General features: G+C 47.9%; 1 protein-coding gene across 1 annotated transcript; it reads left to right on the top strand.

The window, feature by feature from the left end:
- Window positions 1–11,755: 11,755 nt before the first annotated feature.
- MARVELD1 (MARVEL domain containing 1) lies at window positions 11,756–15,691 on the top strand. Its single transcript, XM_070609229.1, has 2 exons — window positions 11,756–13,996; window positions 14,761–15,691. The coding sequence occupies exon 1, from the start codon at window positions 11,928–11,930 to the stop codon at window positions 12,447–12,449; it is 522 nt and encodes a 173-aa protein (XP_070465330.1). The 5' UTR covers window positions 11,756–11,927; the 3' UTR covers window positions 12,450–13,996; window positions 14,761–15,691.
- The last annotated feature ends 10,214 nt before the right edge of the window (window positions 15,692–25,905 follow it).

Genomic DNA, 25,905 nt, shown 5'->3' with positions numbered 1-25,905 from the left:
GGAACTCGTGGCTTCTGGGTCAGATGTGACTAAGGCTGGGTGGAGAATATCTGGTGTCTCCACTCATTTTTGCAGGCATGTGACTGTATGCTTACCACACAGTGGAACCATTTCTATTGTTACAGCTTTATGATTCAATATTTCCGATGAGAAGATGGAGCACTTCCACAGTTTTGTGGGCTATACAAGAATGGGGAATCTGGGACCGACAGAACGCATCTAGGATCCACTCCCCAACAGAGTCCTGTTTAGAGAAGGTCGACTCTGGGGAACGGAGCCCTGGTGTAATTCAGGCTGCGACTTGGTTTTACCAGGGATCAGATTAAGGCGAGCGGAGTGAGGAACACTCCTTGGGCGAAATATTTAAGGGGGCACCAAAAAACTCAGTAATCAAGATAAATAGTTTAATATAATATTTTCAAAAATCAAAATTGATGCAAAACATCCGTGGTGAACTAAATAGCAACATTGAAAATAAAGACAAGCTGTTGTTTGTTTTATGACCTTGTGTCACTTTGCAACAGGAACAGTCATTTCCAATCCGCCCAAGGTTCCCAGGCAGGTTGCCATTGCATCCTCTGTCAATTGGCTTTATGAGGGTTGACAAGAGTGTGTGAACAGATTGGGCAACACAGTGCTTTATATATGGTCATATGTGTGTGTATATATACATATATATATTTGTGAGGATGATTGACCCTGAGCTAACATCTGTGCCCACCTTCCTCCATTTTATATGTAGGATGCCACCACAACATGGCTTGATGAGCGATGTGTATGTCTGCACCCAGGATTTGAACCAGCGAACCCTGGGCCACCGAAGTGAAGTATGTGAACTTAACCGCTATGTCTCCAGACCGGCCCCTATGGTCATATTTTCTGATTGTAGAACTTTTAGTCACTTTTTCCATTTGGTTCAAAGCATGGGGGGATATTTTTGGTAAATGCATATAGGGGCACACATTTATCCTTTTGCCTCAGCCTCCAATATGGCTCAACAAAGTGTTAGTTTTTAAGAGAGTAGAGTCTAGGACAGGGGTTCTAGCTGTTCAACCTTAGGCAAATGACTTAACCTCTTTGCTTCTCTATTTTCTCATCTATAAAATGGGAATAACCATACCTACCTCTCAGCATTGCTAGGAGCATGAAGCGAGGTGCTATAGGCCCAGCACTTAATCTAAACCTTGCTACGGATGCTAAACCAGCATTCAACTCCTTCCATCTCTATTCTGCAGGAGTTGTTCAAGCAGCTGGACATTTACAAATGGTCCCCCAGTGGGGCTGAGACTTGCTGCCATGGGTTTGTTGTTGCAATCTGTCCTGTTCTCGGAGAGCAGAGAGAACTTTCACACTCAGCTGACAAGCAGCAATGTGACTCTTGAGTCAACTCTGTTTTCTTGATAAATGATTCTGGTCATTCTAAACTTTGTAGAAAGCATCCTTCTGCTTAGGACATTACACAAGGCAACTTACTACAGTCCTCTTCTCTAAACTTAGCATCAGAGCAGGCTGAAAATGGCAAAGTCCTACAGGCAAGCTGTATATGATAGAAACACTAAAAAAATTCACCATTCATGTAGATTAGAATTAAAGGTCAGTATTATATTAGTCTTCTCAGGCTTCTATGACAAAATACCACAGACTGGGTGGCTTAACAACAGAAATTAATTTTCTCACAGTTCTGGAGGCTGTAAGTCCAAGATCAAGGTGCCACCTGGTTCGGCTTCTGGTGGGAGCTCCCTTCCTGGCTTGCAGACAGCTGCCTGCTCACGGAGCCCTCACATGGTGGAAAGAGCGAGAGAGCTCTCTGGTATCTCTTCTTATAAGGACACTAATCCTCTCAGATCAGGGCTCCACTCTTCTGGACTCTCTCATTTAATCGTAATTACTTCCTCACTCCAAATACAGTCCCCTTGTAGGTGAAAGCTTCAACATATGAATTTTGGGGGGACACAAGTCAGTCCACAACAAGTATGAACTCACGGTTTTTAATATAGAGATAGGTAGAAATAGAAATAAATATAGCTATAAATGTATGCTTATGTTTATACGTGAATGTGTACATGTATACGTGTGTGTGTACACACAAACACACATGTTCCCCAGCTGCGTGTGCTGAGAGGGCCTGGAGATGGCGACACTCCCATAGGAACAAGCACATTTAGCACCCACACATCGATTTCTCAACACCATTCTCCACAAAAGGAACCACAGCTCCTTGGAGAAATGATTGATTCTACCACTGGGGTTGAGAAAGTTCAAGATAATCCTAGAACATCTTTGCCAGAAAGTAGGAAGTACTCAAAGAATGATGGAGACGTGTCAAAAGGATTGGGAGTCAGTTTATAAGGGCTGCCATTAGCCAAATGTGGAGCATCAAAATAAAATACGGCAGTAACAGATTATAACTCAATGGGTAAAATAAGAATAAGTAAGTCCATGAGTAATATAAATAAATAAATAAGTAAGCAGAGGAGAAGAGAAACATCTTCCTTACAGTAGAATGCCAACTAACAAATGTGGAAGGAATGATGCAGTTAAAAAATCATTGATAACTACTGAAACAGCTTGTGGCCCATTATAAAAACAAGGACTGTAATAGTTTTGCATATTTTCTCTCTGTTATGCATGCATACTGTTTTTGTACATATTAACCTTTTTCTTCTTCTCTCTCTTCCCGTTTTTATTATGTGTGTAAGTTGTTGCAAGTTGGTGTTACAGTTTAGCCTTTAGGTAACAGTATAGCCAGTGGGACTATGACAGAATCTGAGAAGTATTTAATATAGACTGTTGGGACTCCGTGTCTCCTCATTTTGAAGAGAGGGTGAGAACTTCTTCACTTGTAAGAAAGCTCGCTGTTGCTCGTGAGGTGGAAATGCGGAGTTATTTCCTTGTTGTATGGAAGTCCAAATGTACACAGAAGGTTGCGTATGGAAGTTGAGTCTCCAAAGCGGACTGTGGCAGTTATCTCTGTGATAACAGAGCAGAGTCCTATAAAAATATTTCTCATTTTCCAGTGGACACAATGCTCAGCTCTGTCAGTAGAGGGAGCTGGCCAGACACTGGAGGAGGAAGGGGTTTCTCTCCTTGGTTGTCGTGTGTCCTCTCACCAGGCTCCTGCAGGTAGCGCGCCTTCTTCAGTGCCCACTCCTGGAGCACGTGTGGCTTCTCAGGCACCTGCAGTGTGGGTGGCTTCGTCAGCACCTGGGTCCTACAGCACATGGCAGCCAGCAACACACAGTGGCTAGCAGCTTCTCTTGCCACCCCCGTGGGTGGCTTTGCAATAAGTCGTGGGGGGCATGCAACAGCTCCCTGTGAATGATTCCCTCCAGCATCCCAGATGGCTGATTTCTGGCAAGTTCTACAAGCGCAGCACCTCAGTGACTTCTTTGCCATCCTCTGAGCTACGGCCACATCCTCTCTAATGAGGAGGAATCTTGGCCCTGGTGGGAGGGAGGGTAAGAGAGCTCTTCTTGGGGGTCTGTGTCAGCCCTAGGGGCAGTGGCTGCTCCTTATGTCTTTTTTTCCTGTATATTTTAGAGTGCTCTTTCACTTCTTATTAGCTAGCGCCTCGGTACTCCAACCCCCTTGTATAGTAAATAATTCCTTATATTGAAGTTTTCCTGTTCAAATTACTGTGTGGTTTCTGTCTCCCGATTGGACTCTGACTGATACCGTGGAGAATGACAAGACTGATAGGGTGGTGACCAGGGATGAGGAACCTCAAGGGAGAGCAGGTTTTTGTCTTCCATTCCAATGATGCTTTGAGAACAAGTGAGCCAACGCTCTTTCAGAAAACTCTATTGATAATAAAGCTGACACATCCGGAGCTCTAAGCACTTTACATCTCCTTTAACCCCTACAATAGCCCCCCGAGACAGTGCCGTTGCTATTAATCTCATTATGCCAGTGAGGGAGCTGAGGTTACAAAGCTTGCAGGATATCATATGTGGTCCAGGTACAAAGGTTGCAGACAAACCACCTAGAACTTCGTGGCATAAAGCAGCCACTTTATTATGCTCATGATTCTGTGGGTCAGGATGTTTCAAAATGTACTCGGGATTTGGTTTTATTCAGGAATAGTGAGGCCAACAAATCAGGAGATGGCTGCCATTGGAAAGGTAATTTGTTACTCACAGTTCCCAAGAGGAGGGGGCCTGCCTGCCACCCAGGGCCACATGGCACCAGGGACAGTCAGGGGGTAGAAGGAGCTGGGGGAAGCATGGGTATGAGCATTGATGGTGGCTTTTGTGGGAAAAAAATGGGTGAAGCAAAGTAAGCAGGCTAGGCAGGTTTAGGATCGGCTAGTTTGAATGATTCCAGAAAGCTCTGGGGCATAGGGACTGTCTCTAGTTGTTAGACACCTGACTCTGGGATAATTAGGGCAGAGGAATATTGCCTCCTGGAGTGTAAGAGCCAAAACCGAGGAGGTGGTTCAGAGTATGGACTCCAGATTGGTTGGTTCACATGTCAAAGGTGTGCTCGCAGGCACATTGTCTGCCGTCTCTAAGAATTAGCTAATCCTGGAAGAGGCAGTGCCCCCCTGGATCTGCAAGGTCCCGAGATGCCAAAACATCATAAAATACAGAAAATAAAAAGCATGAATGATACACTGGAATTCAGACAGAGCACAATGGGAGTGGCTCGTTTCTAATCCACGATGTCAGAATTCGACTGGGCATCTTGAACACCGAGGTTGACTTGACAGCTGGGGTTGGAATCATCTGAAAGCTTGTTTCTTCTATGTCTGGTCTGGGTGCCTAGGCCGGGAAAACTTGAAGACTAGAACTGCTGGCTGGAGTGCGTCAGTGCCTTCTCGATGTGGCCTGGAGCGTGGTGGCCTCAGAATAGCCAGGCTTCTTCCAGGGTGGCTCAGGGACACAAGTGCAAGTTCTAGTGCACAAGGCAGAAGTGGCACTGCCCTTTCTGACAGAACTTGGACGTTGTACAGTGCTGTTTCTGCCATTCTGTTAGTTACAGTTGAGTCACAAGCCTGCCCAGATGCAAGGGAAGGGGACACAATCCCGACCTCTTGATGGGAGGGAAGTCAGAGAATTTGCAGCCAATTTTTTTTTTAAACCATCACAGAGTGGGACTAGGATGCAGACTCTGGCGGTTAGGCTCCAAACGCTGCTTGCTTCGTTACAGCGCTGTTATAAAGAACACAAATCTAAGTCAGCTCAAGTAAAGAAGTGGGGAGAGGGGCTGCTGTAAAGCAACAGCAAGTTCACAGAAACGAAGTCCAGCTGAACAACCTGGAGCAAGTCACAGGCGGCTGTTCCCTGCCTCTCATTCTCTCTCATCTCTGCATGACTGCCTATGATGGTTATTTTCTTTAATGGTTTTTGTGAGGAAGATTGGCTCTGAGCTAACATTTGTTGCAAATCTTCCTCTTTTTTATTTTTTCTTCCCAAAGCCCCAGTACCTTGTTGTATATCCTAGTCATAAGTCATTCCATTTGTTCCATGGGGGACACCGCCACAGCATGGCTTGATGAGCAGTGTGCAGGTCTGCACCCAGGATCTGAACCCACAAACCCAAGGCCGCTGAAGTGGAGCATGCGAACTTAACCACTACACCACTGGGCCAGCCCTGTAGTTCTACGAGTTCTCTGGTTTCAGGTCTTACTTTCAAGTCTTTAATCTATTTTGAGTTAACTTTTGTGTATGGTGTATGATAATGGCCTACTTTCATTCTTTTGTGTGTGGCTGTCCAGGTTTCCCAACACTGTTTATTGAAGAGATTTTCCTTTCTCCACTGTATGTTCTTGGTTCCTTTGTCGAAGACTAGCTGTCCATAGATGTGTGGTTTTATTTCTGGGCTTTCAATTCTGTTCCATTGATCTGTGGTTCTGTTTTTGTACCAGTACCATGCTGTTTTGATTACTATAGCCTTGTAGTATATTTTGAAGCCAGGGATTGTGATGCCTCCAGCTTTGTTCTTTTTTCTCAGGATTCCTTTGGCTATTTGGGGTCTTTTGTTCCATATAAATTTTAAGATTCTTTGTTGTATTTCTGTGAAGACTGTCATTGGGATTCTGATTGGGATTGTATTGAATCTGCAGATTGCTTTAGGCAGAATGGACATTTTAATTATGCTTATTCTTCCAACCCATGAGCATGGAATATCTTTCCATTTCTTTATGTCCTTGATTTCTTTCAATAATGTCTTATAGTTTTCAGTGTATAGGTCTTTCACTTCTTGGTTACTTTTATTCCTAGGTATTTTATTCTTTTTGTTGGGATTGTAAGTGGAATTGTATTATTGAATTGTATTCAAGAGAAAGAGAATTGTATGCTCTTTCTGCTAGTTTGTTTTTAGTGTATAGAAATGCAACTGAGGGGCCAGCCCAGTGGCGCAGCGGTTAAGTGCTCACGTTCTGCTTCGGCAGCCCGGGGTTCGTGGGTTCGGATCCCAGGAATGGATATGGCACCACTTGGCAAGCCGTGCTGAGGTAGGCGTCCCACATATAAAGTAGAGGAAGATGGGCACAGATGTTAGCGTAGGGCCAGTCTTCCTCAGCAAAAAGAGGAGGATTGGCAGCAGATGTTAGCTCAGGGCTAATCTTCCAAAAAAAGAGGGGTCAGCCTGGTGGCACAGCAGTTGTTTGCACATTCTGCTTCTCAGTGGCTTGGGGTTCGCCGGTTCGGATCCCAAGTGCGGACATGGCACTGCTTGGTAAGCCATGCTGTGGTAGGTGTCCCGCATATAAAGTAGAGGAAAATGGGCACGGATGTTAGCTCAGGGCTAATCTTCCTCAAAAAAAAAAAAAGAAAAAAGCAACTGATTTTTGTAAGTTGATTTTGTACCCTGCAACTTTGCTGTAGTTGTTGATTATTTCTAATAGTTTTCTGGTGGATTCTTTATGGTTTTCTATATATAGGGTCATGTCATCTGCAAACAGCGAGAGTTTCACTTCGTCCTTTCCAATGTGGATACTTTTTATTTCTTTTTCTTGCCTGATTGCTCTGGCCCAAACCTCCAGTACTATGTTGAATAAGAGTAATGAGAGTGGGCACCCTTGTCTTATTCCTGTTCTCAGAGGGATGGGTTTCAGTTTTTCCCCATTGAGTATGATGATGGTTGTGGATTTGTCATACATAGCCTTTATTATGTTAAGTTACTTTCCTTCTATACCCATTTTATTGAGAGTTTTTATCATAAGTGGATGTTGGATCTTGTCAAATGCTTTCTCCATGACCCAATTTCTTATAATAAATCTATCTGTCCATCTACCTATCTATTCTGTTTCTCTGGAGAACCCTAATATACTACCCCTTTCTCTTCTGTGCAGACCAGGTTCCTCTGCCTACTCAGAATTTCTACTGCCCCCAAATTTGCCTCTTGTACTGGCTTTGTTACCCCAGCACTAGCTCCATTCAGGAATGACCATTCAGCCAAATTCCAGGAGAAGAAATCTGATAGGCCCAGCTTCAGTCAGAAGTGGAGTAGGGGAGTAGGGACAGGCCTTATCGTGTAAATATACCATGTATATCTAGAGCCACCACTCCAACAAGGATGCTGGTAGGGCAGAGAAGACTACCATGGGACAGGCAGGCAGACCTCTCAAAGCATTTCAACGCCATTGAAGATTCCTTTTGCTTCTTTCGATCTCTGAATGCCAAGATGCTGGCTACTGTGGCATCTTCCAATGGGTCAGGGAAAGGTCCTCTTGAGATTCTAGTGGCTTCTGTGACCTCTGATCTCTTTGGGCCATGGCAGTAGTGTCCTACTCTACCTGTCTGGGCTAGGGGTAATTTCTTGGCAACAGAGAGAAAAACAGAGTTGGGGAAAATATCCCTGATTTATGACATCCTTAAGAGGCCCCAGTAGGAATGGGAGGTTGGAGACCCACGTGGTACTGGAGGGGAGACCACCATTTGCTTTTGCTGTGTGTGAGTAAAGAGTCTTTTGTGAAATTAGACCTAAGGGGAAAGTTCATGGTTAAAGTAGATTCAGGGAATCTAAGGCAGCTGTAGTGTTCTAGTGGTCTGGAAAACTGAATTTAGTTCCTACCTTAATCTGTCTGAGTCTCATTTTCCTCAGCTGTCAGGTGGAGATAATGAAATTACCTGTCTCGAAAGGTTGTTGCAAGGGCTAAGGAGGTGATGCAGGTTAAACACTCACCACAGAGCATCATCTGATGAGGACCTGGTGCCAACTCCAGCGTAGCCCTTGGGGTCCACTCTTTCTGCTTTAAAGCTCTATTCATGGGTGAGTTGGGGAGTTAGGGGGGCCCATCCCTCTTTCCTGGCGCCCTCTCGCATAGCATGGTGAGAAATGGAAACAGCATACACAGTCAGACTCCCCAAGTGCAGATCTCAGGGCCTGTAACATCCCTTCCCTTGTTCCCAAGTTTCACGGGGGCAACACGGAGGGGCCCGGGTAGATGTTACCCATGCAGGGGGTTTGCATCACGGCTGAGAAGCACTGAGCTTGGGACACCCACCCCTGCTCCTGCTACCATCACCACTTTTAGAGTAAGCAATAAGCAAGCCTGCTCCTTGTCTGGGAGAAGATGTTCCTTCATCCCTCAAAGTTGCTGGCTGCAAACACAACACTGAGAAATGGTTGGGGGAAAGAGTGGTCACGGCCTTGCATTCTTGGCACACCTAGCGATAACATCCAGGGACGCTCAGGACCCATGGTGGACTGCCTCACCCAACAATGCCCATCCCCCACCTCTGCTTGTCAAAATTCTATCCATCCTCAAACGACACTTCATTCTTGAAGCTTCCCCACCTCTCCCATCACACATACTCTCTCCTTCCCTTTTGTATTTTCCTTATAATCCTCATCAACACCTCTCTTTTATGTCCTAACTGTCCTTCTCCTACCAGCAGAGTGCAAACATTTTGAGGGCAGGAGTTGGTCCTCTTCATTCCTGCATTTACACCCAGATCGTTTGCATCCAGCAAGTGCTTACACCGTATTCCTTGAGTTGGAGGAATCCAGATCTTTGTGCATGGTTAAGCTTTTGCAGAGTCTGTGGACTGCCCCTTGGAATGTTTTCAAGATTACAGAGGCTAAAAATATCTCCCCAAAGCCACCGCATTGCACTTCCTAAAAAGGAGCAGGACTTGGTTCACCAGACTGAAGGTTTGTACCCACCAGGAGGCGCCCTACTCTCAAAGCTCCAGATGCCTTTTTTAGAAGAGGGAAGGACTGATTTTCTTGTTTGCCTCTGTTTGCTTACATCCCATACTCCTCACAGAGACAGTTTGTGTGGCATAACCTCCTGTCATCAGTCCAGAATTCAGATTCAGCCTCCAGCCGCCCATCCTAGACCTAGCCCCATTCAAGATTGGCACCCTCAGGGGATTGATGTCCCTCCAGGGGCTGCAAAGGGATGCTCAGGGGAAGGTCCCAACATTGGGATCAGAAAACCTAGGTCTGAGTCCTCACAATGCCACTTACTAGTTATGTTTCTTTGGGCAAGTCACATAACCTTTCTTGGCCCCTGGATACTAGCTGAGAATAAAATCTGGGAAAGTGTATACAAGCATTTTGAATGTGGACCTGGTGTCAGCCACACCTGGGCTCCTGTTTAAACTGTCACCCATCAGCTCTGTGAACTTGGTCAACTTCCTTAACCCTCTCAGCCCTGGTTTCCCCATCAGCGAATCAGAGCAAAGAGTGGTTATTCTATAGAGTTGGTGTAAGGATTAGGTAGAACAATGAATACAAAGTGCTCGTCATGGTGCCTAGTGAATAGTAAGCATTCAATTCATAATAATCACATATATGTTGTGTATTTTTAGCTTCTAAATGGTGCCCAGCACTTAATACTTCCTTAATATCTATTCACTGAATGAAAGGATGTCACAGATGAAGAGATTGAGGCACAAAGAGGTTAAACACACACACACACTCACACACGCTCCAGCGCTGGGGAGTGGTGAGGCAGCGATGAACAGCCAGGCTGTCCACCTCCAGAGCCTGCACCCTGAGCCTCTACGCCACACCGCCACACCGCCACACATAAATACGGGTGTTGCGCATCACCATTTGTTCATTTAAAATTTGCATTCAGAGCTTTCTTAGTTACCTGTAGGCGGGGCTGAGTTGGCAGTGAAAGGCATTAGCCCCCCGAGAAGCCACATAGTTTTTTTCCCCCATGGGGAGCCAGAGTGCTGGAAGAGGGACCTGCTCAGCCAGGCCAGGGGCCAGTGGCCTCATCCCATGACCAAGAGATGAGGGACTAGCTCTGCAGGGTAGGATAAGCTGGGGGTCTGGCACATGCACAATCCCCAGGGTAAGAGGGGTCCTCTCAGTTCCCTTGCTGTGCCTGCAGCCACTCTGGCATCCAATCCTCTGACATTTACTGAGCCTCCTGTGTGCCAGGCGCGGGCAAAGATGGATAAGATACGATAACCACTGGTCACGGTGAAGCAGACTCAGAACTGCTGCAGAGGAATGCTCTAAGTTGTTCTAAGGAATGCTCTAGAAGAGCCAGTAATCAGCAGCCTGGGAGGCTGGACCAAAGGAAGGAACATTTAAATTGGACCTTGAAGGATAAGTAGGAGTTTGCCAGCCAAATGGGGTCTGGGAATAAATGGCATTCTGACCTTACGTGAGAAACTTAAGCGGTTTGGTGGGGTTGGCATGCTGAGTGGGAGCATGGGTAAGGAAAGTGGAAAACCAGGAAACTGGAAGTCAGTCGGGGCAAGATTGTGAAATATACCCATAAATGAGGCAGAACCCCATCCTGTGGTCAGTGGGGGAAGCAGTATGATAAGGCACCAGGTCTCTGTTTCAGAAAGATGCCGCAGCGCACAAAGATTGGATGGCAAGGGGAGAGAAGAGAGACCAGCCCAGCCGCAATGACCAGCTTCGTGGTCTTAACGCCTCCAGCTTCTTTTCCTCCTCGATAAAATGGGGACAATAATTGTATATATCCCCTGGGTCGCTTTGAGGCTTAATTGAGAACACACGTAAAGCACAGTAATAACAATAATGTCAAGCGTCCTTAGGCTGCGTCACTGGCCACTTTGCCTAGCAGTTAAGCACATGCGCTTTGCTGTCTTAGACCTGGGCTTGGGTCCTGGCCACGCTGGGAAGCATATTCTTAATCTACGCCGGACTCCATGGCAAGGAGGGTTGGAAAAAGAGATTGGACTGACAGGACTTTGCTTCGTGGCGTGTGGGAGGGGCAGTGGGGTCTCTGGTGGGTGATGGTCCCTTTCTCGGACACGGAACTCGGATGGCTGAGACAAAGTCTGAGCCCAGCTTTGAACAGGTAAGTTTGAGATGGGCGCTGGCAGGATATGCCGGATGTCCAGGTGACGCTGGATGTCAGTTCCAGCCCAGCATTGCTCTCCTCCAGCGCCAAGGAAGGGCCAGGAGGCCCTGGGAGGTGCTGGGACAGGAGAGAGGAGAAAGAAAAGGGCCCAGCCAGAGGCTGGGAGAACGCTCCAGAAGACAGCCTTCCCCTCTGAGGCTGGAGGGAAGCCGGGGACGCAGGGCGGGCAGAGTGGACCCAAATGTGGCAACCTTCCCCAGCTGGAGGGGGCGGCAGGCCGGCGGCGGGCTGGGGGGTGCGGGTGCCCTCCGCCCTGCCCTGAGGAGGACGGAATCCGAGCCGGGAGTCTGGCGCCTCCGGGGAAGGGGGGCGCGAGGGTGGTGAGCGAGGCCCAAAGAGAGGAGGCAGGAAGCCGGGAGGAGCGAGCGGGGGTGGAGACCCAGGAGGAGAGGGGAAAGGGCGGGTAGGAGGGGTGGAGAGAGGGAGAGAGAAAGAGCGGAGGGCTGGGAGGAGGAGAGAGGGGAGGAAGGGTGGGGAAAAAGGGAGAGGAAGAGAGGAGGACCAGGAGCGGAGCGAGAGGCCGCGGCGGGCGCAGCGGGCACGTCGGCCGGGCCGCCCCCGCGAGCAAGGCGCCGCCATTCCGCTGCTCGGGGCGCCGCCGCCGCCGCCACCGCGCCCGGGGGCCATGCTTCCGCCGCCCCCGCGCCAGCCGCCGCCCCAGGCGCGCGCGGCCCGCGGGGCGGTGCGCCTGCAGCGGGCCTTCTTGCGCGGCCCGCTGGGCGTGCTGCGGCTGCTGCAGCTGCTGGCCGGCGCCGCCTTCTGGATCACCATCGCCACGAGCAGGTACCAGGGCCCCGTGCACTTCGCGCTCTTCGTGTCCGTGCTCTTCTGGCTGCTGACCCTGGGCCTCTACTTCCTCACGCTGCTGGGCAAGCACGAGCTGGTGCCCGTGCTGGGCACGCGCTGGCTCCTGGTCAACGTGGCGCACGACCTGCTGGCGGCCGCGCTCTACGGTGCCGCGACGGGCATCATGATCGACCAGACGCAGAGTCACAGCTACTGCAACCTCAAGGATTACCAGATGTCCTGCGCCTACCACGCCTTCCTGGCGGCCGCCGTCTGCGGCGGCCTCTGCCTCGGCCTCTACCTGCTCTCGGCGCTCTACGGCTGCTGCCGCCGCTGCCAAGGCGAGCAGGAGGTGGCGTGAGGCCACTACGCCGCGGGGCGGGGGACCCTCCAGAGACCAGCGCCCCAGTCCTCCCTGCCGCCGCCGCCGCCCCGCGCCCGTGCGCCCTGGCACCCTCCCCTTGCCCTGCGTTTCCGCCGCAGCCCGCGCCCAGGCGCCCTGACACGAAGTTCGCTCCCGGCGGCAGCGCCACCGCCCAGAGTCCGGATCGCTGCATCGGACGCGCAGTCTCCAGGGACCAGGGCAGGGCTACATCCGAGGGGCGGACGCGCACTCTCAGACCGGCCGCCCGGAGGCGAAACCTTGCGGTTCCTCTTCCCCTTCCCTGCGGAGAGCGAGACGTGGACAGGCGCCGCGTAGATCCGGGGGAGGCTCCCAAATTGCAACCAGTCTTCTGGCTGCGCCGCTTTCCCCTCCCTCACGCCCCGCGGTCGGAAGAGCACCCCTTTCCCGGCCCCTCTTCCAGCCTCGAGTGCTGTAAAAGGCGGGCACGCCGCCGCGGGCGGAGCTGGGGACAGGCCTCCGCTGGTCCCGGAAGGAGCGACGAGTTTGGTTTCAGCTTGAGATTTTGCGGGCATCCTGCGCAGTCCTTCCTGGCGCATTCCTCGGTGCTTTGATGTCGTGGGGTGGGGCCCGTTTGCAAGGTGAGGTTGGACAGGAAGGGCCCGCAGGCTGTACCATTATACTTTTGGAGTCTCTCTCCTCTGCCTGCTCAGCCTTTGTCCTTGCGGTTCCTGGAGGCCAGCCTAACGCACACTAGCTTCCCTGGCCTTGCTTTCCTCTCACAGGCTTCTGCTCCATCCCTACCTCCCAACATCTTTTGTCTTAGAGATCCCACAACGCCGTCAAGGAATGTTAGGGTGAGCCCCACTCCTTCCTTTTGGATGGAGACAGAGCACCACTCCTTCCTACAGATGGAGACAGAGCTTGCTCTTGGGAACAGCCAGAGTAAGATTAGAACCCCATCCCTGGACTTACAGTCCAACGCTGTTTACATTAAAGCAGTGGGTGTTCCCAGGAATCCTGGCTCAGCAGCTACCCTCTAAAAGAGGGTTGCCAGACCAAATGGGTTTGTCATTTGTCAAAGGTGCTGTCTCCCCTTCTTGGAGATTCACGATGCTCATTAGCATATCAAAGGCTCTGAGAAGTCCCGCTGTAAAAGAAGCCCAAGAAATTTAGTCTCCAGCGTTAACTGCTTCTGGACCCGGACCAGTTTTTCCCACCTTGAGGTTCCCAGCAGCCCTGTGCTGTCATTCATTCCTAAGGGGCCCAACTCCTTGGCTACAGTCCGTGTGAAGATTTGGGAGCTCTCTCTTTCCCAGGGAATTTCTCTAGCAGAGGAAGAAGACAGCTGCCCCTGCCAGGCCCGCGAGAGGCCTGGGAACTGGCGGATTTGAACATTCCTTCACGTTGTTTGGGAAAGGAAGCCAAGGTTACCCGGATGGCTTCCCAGTCAAAAGAAACAGCACCTGTAAGAGATCCTGGCATTGACCGTGAGCAGGGGTCACGCTCACCAAAGAGAAGACAACTCTGGCGCTGGGGTGAGCAGCTGGCCCAGCGTCTGTCAGGTGAGAGGCTTCTTGGTTTTCTGGAGGGGGGTCATAGGCCTTTGAATGAAAACCTAGAGCCCCCTCCTTCCCTATAAGTTAAAGGGTTTTTATTCAGAAAGCAAGTTGGCGGGGTGACAATAAAAACCACAAAGTTCAAAGAGTTGTGACTATTCAACCTTTTTGCTAAATCCTTCAAAAGTTTGCTCTTTGAAAAAAGTTCAGTCCTCTCTGGATCAGAAATGAGAACAGGGGAGGCCAGAATGTGTTTTTGTGAGCCCGTTTTTACAGCTTAGGTGGAGAGGTGTTAGGTTTCTCTTGCGGTTGTGCAGATCTGGGTGGGGGTGTGGACCGCTTACGTAAGTGTTACAGTCACCACCGTAGCATTTGTCTAGCCCTACTAGGCATTTCATTTCATTCTCCCAACAACCCTATTGAGGGGGGTTCTATTATTATTCTCATATTCCGTATGAGGAAAATGAGTCACAGAGAGGTTAAGTAACTTGTCCAGAGTCTCCCAGTTAGTGAGTGGTGGAGCGAGGATTTGAACCCTGGCAGCCTGGACCAGGCTGTACTATATACAGTAGGGGGTCAATACGTGTTGGATGTTGTTCACATGGTTATCTTCAGTGTCTTGGGTAGGCTAGCATCCTGCTGCCACTCTCCAGGCAGAGTACCTGTTGCCTCAGCTCCAGCCACTAGTGTCAGCCAGCACCTGGGAGTGGGCTTTGCTGGGATCCTTGGGGTGCCTCAGAAACCCAGTGACTCTGGTTCTTCTGTTGCAGGTGTCCGTGTTGCTGAGGCCAGGCAGATTCCTGGAGCCGGTCATGCCCACCTCTCCCAGGGCCTGCTTCCCTGGGCGGGCAACACCATTCTGGCCTGGGCCAGCTGAGAGTTTCAGAGTGGGGAGAGGGAACGGCCTCTGCCCAGCAGGTTCTGTTCAACACCATCCAATGGAAGAGCCAAGATGGGTGGGGATTCGTTTTGCCTTAACACAAGAGAAATCCTGATTCTCCTCATGCTATCACTTGAGGACAAGATTCCAGACCCCTGAAACTGAGCTGTGTGCCTCTCTACCCTAAACAATGGGTTTTAGCTCCAGCTTTTGTTCCTTTTCTCTTTTTTTAGATCACTATCTATGCTGCATGCTCAGCTCAGATCCAGCCCCCCAAGGACCTCTTCTTTGCCCCTCCACCCATGGTGCTCTGTCTGTGGTCAGTTGACTTTACTCAGGAGCAGACAGTTCCTTGCCCTTCATGGTACCCTATCCATCCAGATGTGCCTGAAACATTCCAGGGCTCACTGGCTCTTCTAGATGTGCCTTCCCACTTGGCCTCCAGCTGCTTCTCCAGATGTGAGGAGGATGTGTAAGATGGCCCCCACACCTATCCCCTCCTCCCCTTCGAGGCCTTGTGCCATAGGAGTGGCCACCTGACCTGGCCCAGAACTTTTGGGTATTGGAGGCATTTCATTGGCCTCCGTCTTTGGAGTCCAAGACTCAGTCCAGCCTGATACCACCGTGGGCTGCTCTCAACCCAGACCTCTGGGACCACTTGCGGACCCAGGAGATGATGTCTCCAGTATTCTACAAAGGCCATAAGAAAGGGTGGGAGTGGGAGGGGTGAGGGTGGGGGGGAGAGGGGACCGATGTGCCTCATTCAGTAGTTTAGTGGTGAATACTAATATGCTTTTCTAAATAAAGTTTGATTTGTCTGATCTTGGTGTATGTGTCTTCTCTCCTGGCCCCCTGCAGTAACCCTCTGTGCCAGGTCCGCCCGGCCTCCCTCTGTCTTCTCACTATGCCACACGGCCCTGTTGTCTGCCTCCTCTCTGCCTCCCTGACTTTCCCTTTCCTTTTGGGAGAGAAAGACAAAAATGAGCTCACAAATTTCCAGTACAGTTAGGGCAGGACACAGGAACCAGAGGGAAGAAAACAGCCTGTGTCTGTTTCTGGCCGAGGCTGGCGGGAATTCCAGAGGTTCCTATCCTGGATCTCAATGGGCACTCTGTTTGGGAAGCTCCAGTGCCTGATGGGCAGGCACAGAATGACTGTGCTCATGGAGCCAGAAGGGTCCTGTTCTAGTTCAACCCCATCATTTACAGAAGGAGAAATGAGCCCCAGGGTGGAGTGGCAACTTGCCTAATGTCACCTAGCTGACTAGGGGCAGAATTGGGTCTCCTGGAGCCCAGGCTCTGGTCCTTTCCTGCAGACCACTGCCTGCTCTAGTGTTGCCTCGTGGGCACACCCACTTGGTTTTCCTCCCATCCCAGCCGCAGCCTGAGGAACTGACAGTGCCCTGGAAAGGGCCGGAGGGCAGAGTTCACAGGCTTCCTCTGCGGCTCCTCCCTCCTATGCCCTGGGCCTGAAGCATGCAGCCAGGAAATAGGATTCTCCTGGCAGATCTCAAAACCCAACTAGAACAGGGATCTGACGCTGTGTGTGCCCCACATTCACTCTCTTCCAAAGCACCCTCCCCAGCATACAACGCGCACACACACAAGCACACACACAGGCACAGAACCGCCTCTCCGTGGTTTGTTTTGGGATTTCCAGGGTGGAGGAAATGTCACCACTGCCCAGGCCCCTCCCTTACTCCCCTCTTCCCTCTGGGGCTATTCACAAATTTCACTCAAAATAAAAAGTATCCCCCCACCCCCCCATGCAAAGGCTGGTAAGTCCCTTGCTCTACTTTAGCTTGGTGGATAATTTGCAATTGAAAATGTGCTTCTACCGGCAATACCTTCTTTGATCTTCTCAACAGTCTTAGACGTTGTCATTGTCACTCCCATTCAGTAGACCGAACGGAGCCCCAGAGAGGAGAGGGCCCTATCCACGGTCACACAGGCAGGGGCAGGATGGGACTGGAAGGTAGATGCTCTCTGCCTAGCCTCGCAGCCAGTTGCTAAGCCCCTGTGATCCCCTGGTAGGCTCCGAAGTTTAGGTGGGGTTGGGGTTTCCCTCCTGGAGACCAGGTGTTCAGGAACTGTCTAATCTGACATTTCCTGTTCAATGCTGCGGGTATGTTGAAATAAAACACCGCTCCTCGGGGATATTATGAGCCCCTTTGGGTCTGGGGAGTCCTAGGGATTTGCTCATTTATGTCTATTACTTTTCTGGCTTTTCTAAGGAAAAGGGTGGGGTGGTCAGTGGTGACAAAGAGAGCTAATAAACCAACATTTTCAGGTATAAAAGGAAGGAGCAGGGATAAGGGAGAGAGAGGTCTGGTTAGCACTATTTATGTCTTTATTGCATGTTTTTATAGTAGTTACATGTAAAATAAAATAGCACTATATACTAAAAAAAAAATTAAACTATACAAAAGTGTACAAAGTAAAAGGAGAAGTCATTCGATCATCCTAATCTCACTCCTTAGAGATAAACCATTCTTAACTATTAACTCTCCTTCCTTAATTTTCATAACTAATCAAACATACATGGATGCACACAAACACACACCAATATAATACATTCAGACTCTTCTACAACTTGCTTTTTAAACTTAACAATAATATAGTTCTAACCCTTTCTAAATGTCCATATGAACAGTCAGAGACTGCAAGAATTTTATGAGCTTTCTGAAACATTTGTAACTTTCCCACATCCGTTAACTTTGTTACTGTCTTGGCTGCTTCCTATAGAGATCTTAGCAAAACCCTTAAAGGCAGGTGGGTCTTTTTTTACCAATGAGGAAATTGAGGCTTAGACGATGAAGTGGCTCCCCCAGGTCTGTACTCTTTCTACCCCTACACGGCCCAGTAGCAGGGAGGGAAGCAAGGAGGGGAGCACTGCGGCAGCTGTATCTCGCCTCCCAAGTCTGGGGAAAGGAATGCCGGGGACAAGGGTTAGTAGGGGCAGCTGGAAAGAGGTGGATGGAGGGCCTGAGACTTTCTGGGCTCCATGCGGCAAAGGAGAGGTATGCTGGGGAGGTGGCCAGAACCCAAGGAGAGCACTGGGCATAGCCAGAAGGAGGGTGTGGACTACCCGCACCAAACTCATCAGCCTGCGGAAATTCCAGTAGGCTCCTAAGCCGAAAGCCCTTTTGCCCTCCCTGTTCCATGACCCCAATCCTTTTGAAGTGGGTGACTATCTGGGGTCTAGGCAGGCACCAAGGTGGTAATGTTCCTTCCTTAACACTGAGGTGAGGGCAAGCTCCTCCCTGAGGCGGTTCCTCTGAGGCTTTGTACCTGCGTCTCCCTGGGGTAGGGTGCAGGTTCTCCTTGCTGCATCTCAGGAGTCCTGAAGGGGGTGCTTTGATGCCCCGGTTGTAAGCACCTCTGGGTCAAGGTTAGGAATAAGGGAGAAAGAGAACTCACTTTATCAAGTGTCTGCAATGAGCCAAGAACATGACGGATACCTTATAGAACATCTCTTATCCTCACAAGCCCATGAAGTCTTAAATACCCCCATTTAACAGACATGGAGACAGGCTCAGCAGGGTAAATCGATTTGCCCAGGGCACTTGACTAAACAACAAAAACAAGATTCAAACTCAGCTCGGCGCTACGCCATGCTGTTTCAGAGGATTTCCCAGCAGACCAACTGGTTCTCCCAACCGTCCAAAGACTTCACCCAGAGCTACACTGGATTTTGTAATAGTTATATCTTGAGCTAAGGCAGGAAGGAAATACTGTAAAGAAAGTTATATTATTACAAATCTGAATTACGTCAGCTTCTCTTCCCAGTTTACAATGAAAGTGGACAGTTAACCTTCAAGTTTAATCAGCTCATTGTGCTGAGGTCACTTTCCTGGTCCTTGGAGACAGTCCCTCTGTCTGCCAGATGTAAGAAGGATGTGTTAAGACTACCCCTCCACCCAACCCTCCTCCCTCCCAGGGCCTCCTGCCATAGGTATGGCCACCTGACCTGACCCTGAACTTTTGGATACTGAACCCTCCACCTTTGGCAATCTTGTCCTGTACTCAGTGCTGTCTCCTTCTGTGTCCCCTAGGCAGCTGGCATGACTGGCTCCAATTTTCAGGTGAGCTCAGCCTGTGATGTCAGAGGTGAGCCCAATCTCTTCTCAGTTGTTTGATCTTAGGCAATTTACTAAAGCTCTTTGCATCTCAGGTTCGTCACTTACTAAGTGGGGATAAGACTAGTACCTGCCTCACTGGGCTGTTGAAAGGGCTGAGGAGACGATGCTCATGGAGCAGAGGGCCTGGCCGCTCATCAGCGCAGTTCAGCTCTCAGCAGGGCAACGCTGTTGGGAGGACCTCATAAGATAATGTTGGTAAAATGAAGAGCCTGGGCCACAGTAAGGGCTCAGTAATGTTAATTCCCTTCTCCCTCGCGCCACTCCAGCTCTCTCCCTCCTGTCTCTCCAGGAATGACAATCTCATCAGCCATGGATTGATCCCTCTACTGTTCTTTCTTGTGTCCAGATTTGAATTTTCTTGAAAAGATGGCACAGAAGTGTTAAAAAATTGTTACCTCCCTGAAGGTCGGGACCTTCTTCTGTACAGAATCCGAGGTCTTTCTTTGCCCTCCTTTGTGTTCCCTTTTGCAGTCCCCAGACTGTGCCTCTGCCCTCCAGCTGTTCTGCCTCCTTTCAGCCTGGAAGGAAGACTCACTGATCTCATCTTGTTTCCTGGGGTTCCAGTCAATCCGGAGAGATGGATGACCACGAGTTCTCAGGTGTCAATGCTGGGACGTTCACAGACTCCCCTCATTGTTTGTTTGGAGGATCTTCTGTGACTGCATTCAAATCAAAATGTGTCCAAGCACAGGGGGCGTTTCCAGGAACAGCTACGTGCTTGGCTTCCCTAGCAGCTGCATATCTGGGCATTTCACAATACGTCTTTCCTCACTTCCTTGGTAAACTCTGTTGTATTTATCCGCTTGTTGCCGTCTCCTCCCAGCCGTCCCTAGGAACTAGTGAACTTGCTGGGTTTGTTTTCTCTTTTAAGCTAATTTGATGAACTACCTCAGTGATCTTAATGTAGGATGCCAAAAGTCCAAGGTCATGGGGTCTTTTTGTAGTTACTGTGATAGTAATAATAATAATGATGACATTATAGTTGCTAATGGCATTAATAGTAATAAAGATTACATGATGTCCCCATCATATTCACCATTCACAAAATATTTTTACATTCATTATTTCATTTCATCCTCATATGAACAGATAAAAAGTGGCGATAAAAACTGCATTTTGTAGATAAGGCTCAGAGAGGTGAAGTGGTAGCCTAGGTATTTCTTTTTTTTCTTCTCTATTTTTTTTTTTTTTTGAGGAAGATTAGCCCTGAGCTAACATCTGCCACCAATCCTCCTCTTTTTGCTGAGGAAGACTGGCCCTGAGCTAACATCCATGCCCATCTTCCTCTACTTTATATGTGGGATGCCGACCACAGCATGGTTCACCAAGCGGTGCCACGTCCGCACCCGGGATCCGAACTGGCGAACCCCGGGCTGCTGAAGCAGAACATGTGAACTTAACTGCTGCGCCACCGGGCCGGCCCCTAGGTATTTATTTTTTTAAAAAACCGGATTTATTAGGGTACATGATGTGCATTAAGCTGGGCATAGTTTAAATACACACTTTGAAGAGTTTTGACATATGTACGTACACACTTGTGAAACCATCACCACAATTAAGACTGTGAACGTATCCATAATGCCCCAAAGCTTCCCTGTGCCCCTTTGTAATCTCTCTTTTTTCCTTTTCATCTCCCCACCCCAAGCAACCACTGATCACAGACTCCCCTCTAGTAGATTAGTTTATATAAGTGGAATGTACAGTATGTGCTTTTTTTTTCTGGGGGAGGGGGCAATGCCTGGCTTTTTTTACTCAATTATTTTGAGATTCATTCATGATATTGTGGTAACAATAGTTCATTCATTGTTATTGCTGAGTATTATTCCATTGTCTGGATATACTATAATTTGTTTATCCATTCACCTGTTGATGGACACTTGTGTTGTTTCAAGTTTTTGGTTATTGCAGATAAAGCTGCTGTGAACATTCTGTACAAGTCTTTGCGTGGGCGTATGCTGTCATCTCTCTTAGGTAAATACCTAGCAGTGGAGTGGCTCAGTTGTGTGGTAGGTGCATTCTTTTTATTGTTTTTAAATTGGCTATATTCCAGATGAAATTTCTTTTGTGTGTGTGTGTGTGCTCTCAATGGGCATTTGTATCAGGGATGGTAATTCTGGACTTAGAATAAACTGGAAAGTTTTCCATCCTGTGCTGTTCTCTGGAATAGTTTAAAGACATCATTTCATTGATGAGTTCGATACAATTTGTCTATAAAATAATCTGGGCCTGATGCTTTTTAGGAAGTTTTTTGGTTAATGCTTTCTACTTCTTTAATGGAAATTGGTCTATTCAGGTTTGTTTGGTGGTCACTTACTGCCCTTACGCTGGTGGCATATTTATTCAAATTGTGTCTCTCAGTCATTTCCCCATCTAATTCTCCAATTTAGAATTAGAACTTTTCAAGGGAAAAAAACCTCCAGGCTACTCATCTCTATATTCCCACGAAAGGCACATAGTAAATAGTTGTTTGGTGAAACGAATGAACATTGATGTTCAGCTGCTGTAACAAACACCCCTCGATATTTCAGGAGCTTAATATAACAAGAACCTATTTGTTGTTCACTTACAAATCTATGTCTTCCTCACATAACCATCCATTGTGGATATTCCAGGTCAGTGGGAGGCTTTCCACTACGTGATCATTGGGACTCAGGCGCCTTCCACCTGTGGCTGTGCCATCCCCTCTGCATTGAGCTGGCATTTGGGAGAAGAGGCAGAGGAGGAGATTTCTGACTTTTAAATGCCTTGGTCTGGAAATGACACTCATCACTTCCACTCCCTTCCTTTGGGGAACCACATGACCTGATCTATATGTAACAGGGCTGGGAAATGTAGTCCCTGGCTGGGCATCTGCCGCCCAGCGACAACTCTATACCATGGAAGGGGCAACGGGACTTTGTGGTGGGCAGTTAACTGTCTCTTTCAAGGGAGGCCACAAGGTTTGATTGCTGAGGTTTTCACTGCCTTGCTCTGTGAGACTATTTTTGTGCCCCTGTTTGATGAATGGTTGTTTTCATGGCTGCCAAGAGCTGTTGAGTAAGAATGTAACTGCAGACATTCATTTCCTTGCTGTGTTTGTCCGACAACTCACTGTCTCACAGCTGGAAAACTCATTACTCATGAGTACTTCTTTCCCAGGTACAAGAACATAAAGATGTATTTATTGAACACTTTTCAGAGCAATGGCAGTGAGCTATTAATCCAAAAATACACTCAAATATTAAGTTTAAATACTAGATAAAATCCAAATATTAAAGAGAATCTAAAAATACATACCCGTCAAGTATTTCTTTCATTTATTCATTCATTTTTAAAATGAAACGTAATTCATATTAAATGGAATCACTTCTAGTCAACATGCATATCACAACTAACAAAATTTCGCACAACATAACATAAAAATTCCCAGTTTTTTTTTTTCCCCTGAGGAAGATTTGCTCTGAGCTAACGTCTGTGCCAATCTTCTTCTGCTTTGTATGTGGACTGCCACCACAGCATGGCTAATGACTGGTGTAGGTCCCTGTCTGGAATCTGAACCCATGAACCTGGGCCGCTGAAGTGGAGCACACTGAACTTAACCACTAGGCCATGGGGCCAGCCCCCAAAATTCCCAGTTTTTTTTTTTTTTTATATTTTATTTTTTTCCTTTTTCTCCCCAAAGCCCCCCCGGAACATAGTTGTATATTCTTCATTGTGGGTCCTTCTAGTTGTGGCATGTGGGATGCTGCCTCAGCATGGTTTGATGAGCAGTGCCATGTCCGCGCCCAGGATTCGAACCAACGAAACACTGGGCTGCCTGCAGCAGAGTGCATGAACTTAACTACTTGGCCACAGGGCCAGCCCCCAAAATTCCCAGTTTTAAAGTATACAATTCAGTGGTCTTAGTATAATCACAAAGTTGCACAACCATCACCACCATCCAATTCCAGAACACTTCCATCACTCCAAAAAGAAACACTGTGCTTGTCAGCAGTCACTTCCAATTCCTTCTGTTCCCCAGTCCCTGGAAACCTCTAATCTACTTTCTGTCTCTATAGGTTTGTCTATTCTGGACATTTCATTTAAAGGGACTCATACAATATGTGGCCTTTTGTGTTTTCACATAGCATAATGTTTTCAAAGTTCACCCATGTTGTAGCATGTATCAATACTTCATTACTTTTTATGGTGAATAATATTCCATTGAATGGCTATATCACACTTTGTTTATCCATCATTCTTTCATTAAGATTTTTTTTAAGTGTGGCAAAATACACATAACATAAAATGTACAATATCAACCTTTTTTTTTTTTTTTTTTTTTTGCTGAGGAAGATTTGCCCTGAGCTAACATCCGTTGCCAATCTTCCTCTTTTTGCTAGAGGAAGATTCACCCTGAGCTACTATCTGTGCCAATCTTCCTCTATTTTGAATGGGGGTCACTACCAGAGCATGGCCACTGACAAGTGGAATAGGTCCACACGCAGGAACTGAACCCGGGGTGCTGAAGCACATGCATCGAACTTAACTACTAGGCCACAGGGCCAGCCCCTCAACCATTTTTTAAGTGTACAGTTCAGTAGCATTAAGTATGTTCACATTGCTGTGCAACCATCTCCTGAACTCTTCTCACCCGGCAAAGGTGAAACTATACCCATTAAAAACAACACCCCATTCCTCCCTCCCTCCAGCCCCTGCTAACCACTATTTTACTTTCTGTCTCTATGAATTTTACTACTCTAGGTAGCTCATATAAGTGGAATCATACAATATTTGTCTTTTTGTGACTGGCTTATTTCACTTAGCATAACGTCGTCAAGGTTCATTCATGTTGTAACGTGTGTCAGAATTTTCTTACTTTTTCAGGCTGAATGATAGTCCATTGTAAGTATACATCATATTTCGTTTACCCATTCGTCCATTAATAGACACTTGGGTTGCTTCCATCTTTTGGCTATTGTGAATAATGCTGCTATGAACATAGGTGTGTACAAATATTTCTTTGAGACCCTGCTTTCACTTCTTTTGGGTATATATCCAGAAGTAGCATTGCTGGATCATATGGTAATGCTATACTTAACTTTTTGAGGAACAGCCATGTTGTTTTTCCCTAGAGACTGCACCATTTACATTCCTACCAACAATGCGCAAGGGTTGTTTCTCCATATCCTCACCAACACTTGTTATTTTCTGTTTTATTCATTTATTTTAAAGCAAGCATTCGTTGAGTACTTACATGCCAAGGCTCTATACTGGACAGGAACTCGGGCTGCCAAGATGTTCAGTTTCAGTCTCTGTGCTCTCAGGAACTCAGGGCATGATGGGGGAAACAGTCATGTTCAGGAGAGAGGCCGAAATGTGAGGTGATAGGTGCTTAACAGAAATGGATCACAGTTCTGTGTAAACACAGAAGAGGACATGAGAAGTTACTTGGGGAAGACTTCACAAAGGACCTGACATTCAAGCTGGATGTTAAAAGGTGAGCGGGATGAGGTCAAGGGGAGTCAGAAGGGTATTTTAAGCCAACAGAGCAGCACATAGTAGCTAGCCTCCAAGATGGCCTCCAAGTTGGCCTCAATTCTTTGCCCTTCCTGGTAAGCAAGCTCTTGTATAATCCCCCCATTATGCATTGGGACACTGAATAATTCTGACCCATAAAACTAATAGGATTTGTGAAAATGACAGTGTGTGACTTCTAATGATACACCACAGAAGACCTTCAGCTTCCTGCCTCAATTTTTCTTGGATCTCTCACTTTGGGGGAAGTCAGCCACCATGTCACCAGGGCGCTCAAGATGCCTTCTGGTGGGGGCTGGCTTGAGGCCGAGTGGTTAAGTTTGCGTGCTCCGCTTGGATGGCCTGGGGTTTGGCAGTTTAGATCCCAGACGTGGACCTACACACCACTCATCAAGCCATGCTTTAGTGGCGTCCCACACAGAAGAACAAGAAGGACTTACAACTAGGATACACAACTATGTACTGGGGCTTTGGGGAGGAAAAAAAAAGTAAAGGTGGAGATTCGCAACAGATGTTAGCTCAGGGCCAATCTTCCTCACGCAAAAAAAGCATACCTTTAAAAAGAAAAAAAAAAACCCCAACCCTCTCTTCCCTATTAAAACAAACAAACAAAAAGATCCCTTCTGGAGAGTCCCAAGTGAAGATGAACTGAAACCTCCTGCCAGCCTGTCAGCATAAGAACGCAGGCATCAGCTTGTCTGCTCCCTGAGGAAGCCACCGTGGAAGCCAGCCCTCCAGCCCATCAAGCCTCCACATGACAGCAGCCCTGGCCAACATCCTACTGCAGCCTCATGAAAGCCCCTGAACCAAAACCGCACACAAAGCCGCTCACGATTTCCTGATGAAAACCACCCCAAAGCCAAAAACCAATGATAGATCATATATATTTATTATTATTTTAAGCCACTAAGCTTTGAAATCATGTGTTACAGAGCAAGAGATAACTAATACAGCTAGAAGCATGAGAAGATCTGATATACTGTGGAAATGGTGGCCTGAGAGACCACAGCCAGAAACCCGGATTTGAGTCCCCTCTGAAACCCCATGGCCAGTGTAAGAGTGGGCAAGGGAGCCACCTGGTGGAGGAAGGCTGCTTAGACACTCCCTTCTCTCTTCCCGCTCCCATTTTTCCAGCTGGGCAAGCATTTCTACCCAGCATTTCCCCCTAGTATTTTTCCAAGGGCCACAGTGAGGTTTATGAGTCAATTATGTGGGTCATACACACTCTTGCTTATAGATGCAAAGGCGAACCTCTGAAAAATGTCAAGTTAAGGTATTAATTATCCTCTTTTACTATTGTATTTTCTCAGTTAGTCTTTTCTACCTATCTGCTATCCAGGGGAAAACAGCCGTGGTACAGGGATTTGAGGCAAAGAGTGGAGACTGAGTGCTGGAGAA

This window comes from Equus przewalskii, chromosome 1 (genome assembly GCF_037783145.1).
Source record: "Equus przewalskii isolate Varuska chromosome 1, EquPr2, whole genome shotgun sequence".
In the NCBI taxonomy this organism is placed as follows: domain Eukaryota; kingdom Metazoa; phylum Chordata; class Mammalia; order Perissodactyla; family Equidae; genus Equus; species Equus przewalskii.
This window is presented reverse-complemented; position numbering and strand designations above follow the sequence as displayed.